The sequence below is a fragment of the Arachis hypogaea genome, chromosome 3, assembly GCF_003086295.3.
Source record: "Arachis hypogaea cultivar Tifrunner chromosome 3, arahy.Tifrunner.gnm2.J5K5, whole genome shotgun sequence".
NCBI lineage: Eukaryota > Viridiplantae > Streptophyta > Magnoliopsida > Fabales > Fabaceae > Arachis > Arachis hypogaea.
Genome location: NC_092038.1, coordinates 28,891,373 through 28,899,236, shown reverse-complemented (window position 1 = coordinate 28,899,236; position 7,864 = coordinate 28,891,373). Strand labels below are relative to the sequence as shown.

At 34.1% G+C, this 7,864-nt stretch overlaps 1 protein-coding gene across 1 annotated transcript; it reads right to left on the bottom strand.

Moving 5' to 3' along the window:
* Nucleotides 1-243: 243 nt before the first annotated feature.
* On the bottom strand, nt 244-3,939 carry LOC112790055 (flavin mononucleotide hydrolase 1, chloroplatic-like). The gene is made up of 7 exons (XM_072229638.1): nt 3,918-3,939; nt 3,555-3,669; nt 3,409-3,479; nt 3,238-3,325; nt 2,441-2,939; nt 2,280-2,333; nt 244-2,169 (listed from the first exon to the last, which is right to left on the bottom strand). Exons 2-5 carry the CDS (start codon nt 3,653-3,655, stop codon nt 2,936-2,938), a joined length of 264 nt encoding a protein of 87 aa, XP_072085739.1. The 5' UTR covers nt 3,656-3,669; nt 3,918-3,939; the 3' UTR covers nt 244-2,169; nt 2,280-2,333; nt 2,441-2,935.
* Nucleotides 3,940-7,864: the final 3,925 nt, after the last annotated feature.

Genomic DNA, 7,864 nt, shown 5'->3' with positions numbered 1-7,864 from the left:
ACAGACAGAAAATCCGTCTGTAAATCCGTCCGTAAGGTAAAATAGAATTTTTTTTACTTTTTCTAATTACAAAATAAACTTGTTTTCATACAAAATAAATATATACAAATTTTTATCTAATTTATATTCAAATATTTATAATATTTCAAAAAATAAACAAATTTATCGTATTATCAAACTAAAAGAAAGGTATTATAGTTAATATAATTCAAAGCATAAAGAAAATGTATTGATACATCAACTATAATTCTCAATATATTTTTCAACCATACTAAAACTATAAACCATACTAAAAGCTGTGTTATTCTCCATATTAAAACAGAAATTGGAAAATGCCAAAAATCTCTATATCAGTTTAGACTTCAGTTACAACAATCTCTCAGGTGAAATCTCATCTTCTCTTGGGAATCTATTGAAATTAGAAGCACTTGATCTTTCCCACAATCAACTCACTGGAGAAGTCCCTCCACAAGTTCGTGACATGAGCAGCTTGGGAGTGCTTTAATATTTAACTGTGTTAATTATGGCAAAAAGCAACACATATCTGCAAGCTGTCAAGAAATTAATCCAAATGAAATAGCAACAAGAAAGCCAAGCATGGACAAGAATGGTTAGATAATTGCAAGTAATTAACCTCCAAGTTCTTAAAATCTCCTATATAGTTAAGTTTTAAATGACAGGATTGAACTTCATATATGTAATTGAAAATGTGATCACAGTAGTTTAAAGCAATGCAAGACAACAATACAAAAAAAACAATACCTGAATACTCTGAGTTGTGATGTTCTGATGGATCAGGAAGAATTATGAAAGTGATAGGTGGTGGTTATTGTGCTGATCAATTATGAAAGTTGGTATTATACTATTATCACTACATGAAATATCATTAAAATCGACGGCCAAATCGACGGCTTAGTAATTTTGACTAATTTTCAACTATATAAAGAAGATGGAGTATTATTTTATTAAAAACAACTTAATATCAATTTTAGGGATAATATCATCAACGAAAGAAGATGGAGTATTATTGTTTTTAACACACATATAGATCAATTTTATAAAAACTCGTCAATGGAACGCCAGCTAGAAAACACTATAACCAACATGGAACAATATCGGGTAAATTAGGATTATATAGTAGTGCTTCCATTAGCATTAAACGTTGGACTTTTAGATTAGTGTGATTATTATTTCAAGTCTTAGTTGTTGAACTTTTATTAAGGATAATAAATGTGCAGAGCATACTTGTTCACTTTATCTTTCAAAATGTCCAAACCATGGCCTGGTTCTTTCAAAATGCTAAGCTAAACATGCTTTAAGTAGTACAATACAATCTTGAGCAATACTTTTTAGATATCATAAGGGAAGAATGAAAGGGGGAAAATCCATTGCCATATTTCAATCACGAATGAAGAGAAAAAGATGTGGCATTTAATGAACCAAATATATTTAATGAAACAAAAAAAGAGTATCAGCCAAAATTCTGCACAAATATATTTAATGGACCAAATAATTTACAGAAAAATGTACCCCAAATTCGTGCAGTCCTGTCCTCTGAACCAGTTATGATCTGAACATTGGTATTAAAAAAAAGGAGTTAGAACACTCAAGAGTACATACAGTGGGGTGACAATTCTGAATAAATGGCAGCAGCAGGGATGTTTAGCAATCAGATTTTAAAATACTAGCCCATATATTCCCTAATGTCTCAAGACTAAAAGTGCATGCACTCAATCCTAAAAGCTCCAAAAGTCCATAGCTCATTCAATTTTTGTTCAATAAACAATAGAACGATAAGACAATAACCAAATTATTAGACTCCATGTTATCGATCCGCTCTATATTTTAGACTACTAGTAATATCACTAGGAGCACTCCTTTTCCTCTTACATCCACTGTTTAGATCTTTAATTGCCTGCAAAAAGGTGTGTAGCACTTTATATTCCATAAATATGGCCACAAAAAATTAGGGCATAAACACCAAGTTATTTTTTTCTTTTTCGATAAAGAAATATTATTACAGTAAAATAGATAAAATGATCACCAACTGGTGAAACTAACAGAAGTCATAGGGTTAAGACTCAAGACCTGATTGGATGAATTGCGAGCAACTATGCAGTGCAAGTAGTCCAAGTGCCCCTTAAATACCATTTTTACTTTACCAGTTTCCTACAGTATTAAGACTTGTTAGTCAAGGAGAACAACAGATATAACAAATAAATCAATTTATACCAAGAAACCTCCTAAACAAATTATATTCACCCCCCATAAATACATACCACATCCCAACAATATGCACAAGAATCACCAGAAGCAGAGAAAACAAATCCCCCCTGTAATTGAACAAGGAAGCATGAACACACTCAATCAATGAAACAAACTGTTATGAAAAATGATATTCTTTAAACTAAAAGAGAAAATGAAAAGGAAATATAAAAACCTGAGAATTAATAGAAATAGCATTATTCTCAGGGATAGCTGAAAGTGCACCCCAAGGACCTCTGAAAGACAACAATAATGGTGTGATGTTAATAAGGGACCGGGACTCTAGGAGGAAGGGGAGTAACTGATTGGAAGCAGATCCAACTAACAAGGAGTATGCATTTTGTAAAAGTTAAAGCTCACTTGTGTTGAGGATTTGCCAGGTACGGAGGTGGTAGAGTTATTCAAAGAGGAAGGGCTACTGCCCACTCCTCTGCCCTGGTTGTCATATAATGCTACTTTTTTTAAATTTATTCTTATGTAAAAGAATTTTAAAATTTTGCTACATTTTTCCCCAACAGAAAAACTTCATTTTGAGAATGAAACAAGAGCAATGCAAGGAAAAAACCTGTTAACAGCAAAAGAAGAACATCGCAACTACAAAGCACCGGAAAGATCACTTCTTGCTTGGGGCAAAAAATCCACTCAGCTCCTATGGCCAAGGTAGCATAACCTACCTAAAATGTAAAGAAATAAATAAACCAACCAAAAATAACAAAATTAAACCCCACTTCTATAATAGATGTGTGTGTGGAGGTACAATAGATTTTTAAGTTTCATAATATAATTTCATAAAAGATATTCTCAATTCTCAATAAAAATAACTCATTTTCCCTTGATACATTCCTCAATACAGAGGTAAATAGTCATTCATTCACACGAAAAGGATGAGAACTAAAGAAAGTTAAATACTGATTCTCATATAGATGGCAATAACCGAATAGTGTACAGTATATAAAGAGAAAGAGAAGAAACCTGTCATCTACAAATATACAATTTGCTGGATCAACTTTAAGATGTTCCAAAGCTTCCATAAAGAACTCAGTATCAGGCTTCCTCTTTCCTGAAACACATTATAAAATCAAAACAAGTTGTGAATTTATGCTTCATCCCATATTAATCAAATCAAAACAAGTTGTGCTATACCATATGTACACGAACAAAATGTCCAAGATAAATATTTTGATAGTTCTAACTTGTCTTCAATCAATTGGTACCTACAATACAAGACATTCTGAAGAAGATTGTGGGGAGCCAAAAAACCAAAATCATAATAAGAACAACTGTCTTACCATATGGGGTAGTTTGTAAAAGCATGCATCTCATAGTTGTTTTGTTTTAAGAAAAGAAGCAAATGTTCAATTCCTTCAATGTATGAATATCCACTTGTCATGCAAGTTTTAAGGCCTGTGATGGAAACACACATGAAACTAAAATATCGACAATCTGGAATTGATCTGAAATGACTTTATCTGGAAGAACTGTAGCCAATCTGGAATTGATTTGAAATGACTTGATCTATGAACAAAATTATCGACATCAGCATTTTGCGGTTCTTAAAAGTCAGATTTTCAATGTATTATATTAAACTAAAATAGTATCATGTAATGACTAATACTAAGATATCAGCTCTAGCAACAAAATGTTAGACCAACCTTCTAAATCAACATCCCTTCCGTCCTTAAAAACTTTTAAATTATGACCTCCCCATAGTATAACTACAAACAGAATGATTCTTTTTATCTCACGGTGAGCAAAAGAATGCTTCAGTTACAATGACTATTACCACTAAGTTTGGGCCTCCATAGGCTACTTCCTGGTGTGAAAATATTTAACTTTTGATTCTCTACTTGACTGATATGTCCAACGTTTTTTAGGTGCAAAGGTTTTCCTCCTCCTTGTTGCTATATCTGTAGCCACTCACATTTGGAGACCCTAAGATTCTGCATCTGTGTTTAACTTGAATTTCAAAGATACCATTCAAATTGAAATTTTGGAACTAGCAACCCGTCAAGCACTGGTTGTACCCGACCCAATGCTTCTGAACTGAAAGACAATATGTAGTCAACTTTGATGTTAGTAGTGACAAAGGGTGCTGTATTGGCATGTGACAATAATAATATAAAAATTATTTTTCATCTCTCCTATTTTTATATTGACAATTTATTTTAGGGCTTTTTTGGTGTCTATTGTAACACCCTACCACACAGAGATGTATGCTTAAGTTCGTAAAACATCGGTAGTGAGACATTATGACCTCTAAAAGTAAAATATATGTATTGATATAGTTACTGGAATTTGTAACTAGGAGTTTTTGAAAAAAAACAAGCAAAAGAAAAACGCATCACACTTGAAAACGTAAACCGGTAAACAGATAAGGATAAGACATGAAATATATAAAGGATTGAGTACTAAAATAATAGAATATCAAGCTCTAGACTCGATCTGCAAAGTCAAGGCCGGCCAGAAAATAGCTACATACATATATACATACCCAAAGTCTCCTAAAATACACAAAATAACCCTGATTTCTCCACAAAAGCCTCTAAGAGGATCAGAGTTAGAATATATACATATACGGGAAATCATCTAAATATATGTACATAACAAAATATCAGAAACCAGTATCCCAACTTCGCTTGTGGAAAAAATCAAGACGCCTAACGAGATGCCTCTCGACCTGCATTTGAAAACAACAACATTTATATGGAATGAGAACCGGGGGTTTAATGGTGCCAACATACATAATATATATGGTCCCAAAAAATCCAAAGACGATCCTAGAATGCCGACACTCAGATTTAAAAACTTAGAGAAATAATTTAAAACCATAAGCAAGGTAAGTTATCTAAGGCACTTAGGTTCTAACTCAAGTCTAACTTAATCCCTCAATTATCACTTTCCTCCAATCCTCTAAAATTCTGATGGAACTATCTTCGTCTCTCCTCTGCCAGACAAGGGATGTCTCAGTTGTACAGACAAACAATACAAGAAGAGAAAACACAAATAGAATACAGTTATAACAGGTAGAACATATAGCAAGTAGATATAATAATTCAAATAGGCAATTCCAAATAATACAAACTCAAACAAAATAGAAAAATGCATATGATCTGTGCCTACCTTATGGCCGATGAGTCTTATCTGTCGGTTATAAAGCCAAACCCGACATGTCCGATAGCTAACTCAGGACAGAAATCCACAACACGGAATATGTATTACTTGTCTACCCATGTCGGTGTTTCACCCAACCTGGAGTAGGCATTACTCATCCACTCAGGCAGGTGCCTCAACCATGACCCGGATAGGGATTATTCATCTATCCCTAGGCCAAGACTCGGATTGAAATTACTCTGAATACTGGCAATATATACCCTACCTGCGCGGGTATCCAACCTAGACTAACCCGTTCGGGTAGGATTGTCTACCCGACCCACTGTGGGTAGGGTAAGGTATGGTGCGAGTTTTCCTGCGGGTAGGGCAAGGTACGGGTTTAGGGTATACCCTACCTTAAGGGTGTTCAAAACCGAACTGAACCAACCTAAACCGACTAATCGAACAAAAAAAACCGAATAAACCAAAAACCGAAAAATACAAATTTTGCTATTTTTATTGCGGTTCGATTCTATTTTCGATTCTGACCATGAAAATTCCAACCGAACCAAACCGAACTGATTTATGAAAAAACCCTAAAAAACCAACCCCCACCCCCTCCCAAACCCAAAGCGCGAACACCCCCCAACTCCCCAAGTCGTGACCTAAAGTCACATAACCCCCCTCTCCCATCCCCAATTTTGAAACCTAGCTTCTCTCGCTCTCTTCCCTCAGTCTCGCCCTCGCAGAGTCGCAATCCTATCTGCCACCAGCATCGAAGCCTTCTTCCCAGTTCCCAGCGAGCACCGACCCAACTGGCAGCAGCGTTCTTCCCAGCAGCGCCCAGCGTCGCCAGCAAGCACCGACCCAGGAATGTTCTTCCCAGCCGCGCTGAGCCACCGACCCCAGTTCCCTTCGAGCCTCCATCGTCTTCTGTAATGGAGGCTAAGCCTTATGTTTGTTTTTTTGTTCTGATTCTATTTTTATTTTTAAATTCTGGTTTAGTCTTCTTATTGATTCTAATTTATAATTAATACTTGGTTGAATTGTTCTTGATTCTATGGTTGAGTTGTTGATTCTGATTTTGTTTTTTAATTCTAAACTTTCTGTTCTGTTTTGATTTAGGGGTTTAGGGTTAATTTTGATTCATGATTTTCAATTCTATTTGTATATTTTGGTTCACAGGTTTAGGGTTGTTGGTTCTGATTTTTTGGTTGAGGGTTGTTAGATTTTTATTTTCTGTTCTGATTTTATTTCTTTGAAGTAAGGTAATTTTCAAGATACACCCAGCCACCCATAGCATCGGTTCTCTATTCTGATTTTTGCTTCTGATATTTTAATTATTTGTTATTGTGTTTTTGCTTTTGATTGTTGTTCATTTGTTATTGTGTCTTTGCTTTTGATTTTTTAATTATTTGTTGTTGATTTACTAAAATTACTTCTGATTGTTGTTCATTGTTTATTGTTCAATGTATTGTTTACGACATAGCCTGAATAGTTGTTTTTTTAGCTCCCACGGATGGAATGGATGTTAGCAAGCAAGGTTGTATTTACTAATCATGATATCTAGAAAGCTGTTTTCGGTTTGAAGACCATATATTTAGAACTCTCCATGGATGAATCATAGGCCACAGTATGAAAATCAATTATTTCCAATGGCCTTTTTCATCCTTCCTTCTAGTCTATTCTTGAGTATACTAGGTGTTTTGTTTTGTTTGCATGCTTTAAAACTCTATGAGCTAGTGACCCTTTTCCTCTATTGATTTTAGGACTTTAAAACATGAAATCAAACATGTTATTACACATTTTTTAATATCTCATTCTGATGATAGAGTCACGAATTGTTTTTACGTAAATAAAAAAAGAAAGACTTCTCGCTTTTAGATTTTCTCCGAATTATATAGTTTTGGAGTTCAAAACAAATTTAAGCATATGACTATAAAATAATATCGCATGTTTTTTTTGAATTGATTGAAAAAACCGAACAAACTGAACCAAACTAAACCGATTATAATTGGTTTGGTTTGGTTCGGATGGTCTCGGTAAAAAATATTGAACCTGAACTGAACCACAGTTTAATTAAACAATTGGATTGGATGACTTTTCTCCAAAAATCCGAACCAAACCGCACTGTGAACACCCCTACCCTACAGTACCCTACCGTACCCTACCCTACTCTACCTACACCCCTAATATATAATATATATAAAAAAGTTATGTATGTAGTGAAGAAAGTGAGTGTTGAACCCACAATCTTCCTTTTATAAAAACTTGAATAACTACTAAGCTAGATTATAATCATATTATTTGTAATTTTATGTTGGATTTTTTTAAGATTTTATTATTTTTAATTTTAATTTGAACGTAGTTTTTTATTTTCTATTTTATTAATATGTATTAAATTTGGAATCGTTGGCTTTTATATTTGGTTGAAATTTTTTTATTTTTCTGCGGCTCGTGCAGGATAGGATTTAGAACTTTAGGGTGCGGGTAGGGTTCGGGTTGAGAG

Coding starts and splice junctions, on each gene's coding strand:
- LOC112790055 (XM_072229638.1), bottom strand. CDS start 3,655: ATGACAAGTGGATATTCATACATTGAAGGAATTGAACATTTGCTTCTT. Junction 3,480..3,554: donor TTTACAAACTACCCCATATG/GTAAGACAGTTG, acceptor CTTGTATTGTAG/GTACCAATTGATTGAAGACA. Junction 3,326..3,408: donor ATTTTGTTCGTGTACATATG/GTATAGCACAAC, acceptor AATGTGTTTCAG/GAAAGAGGAAGCCTGATACT.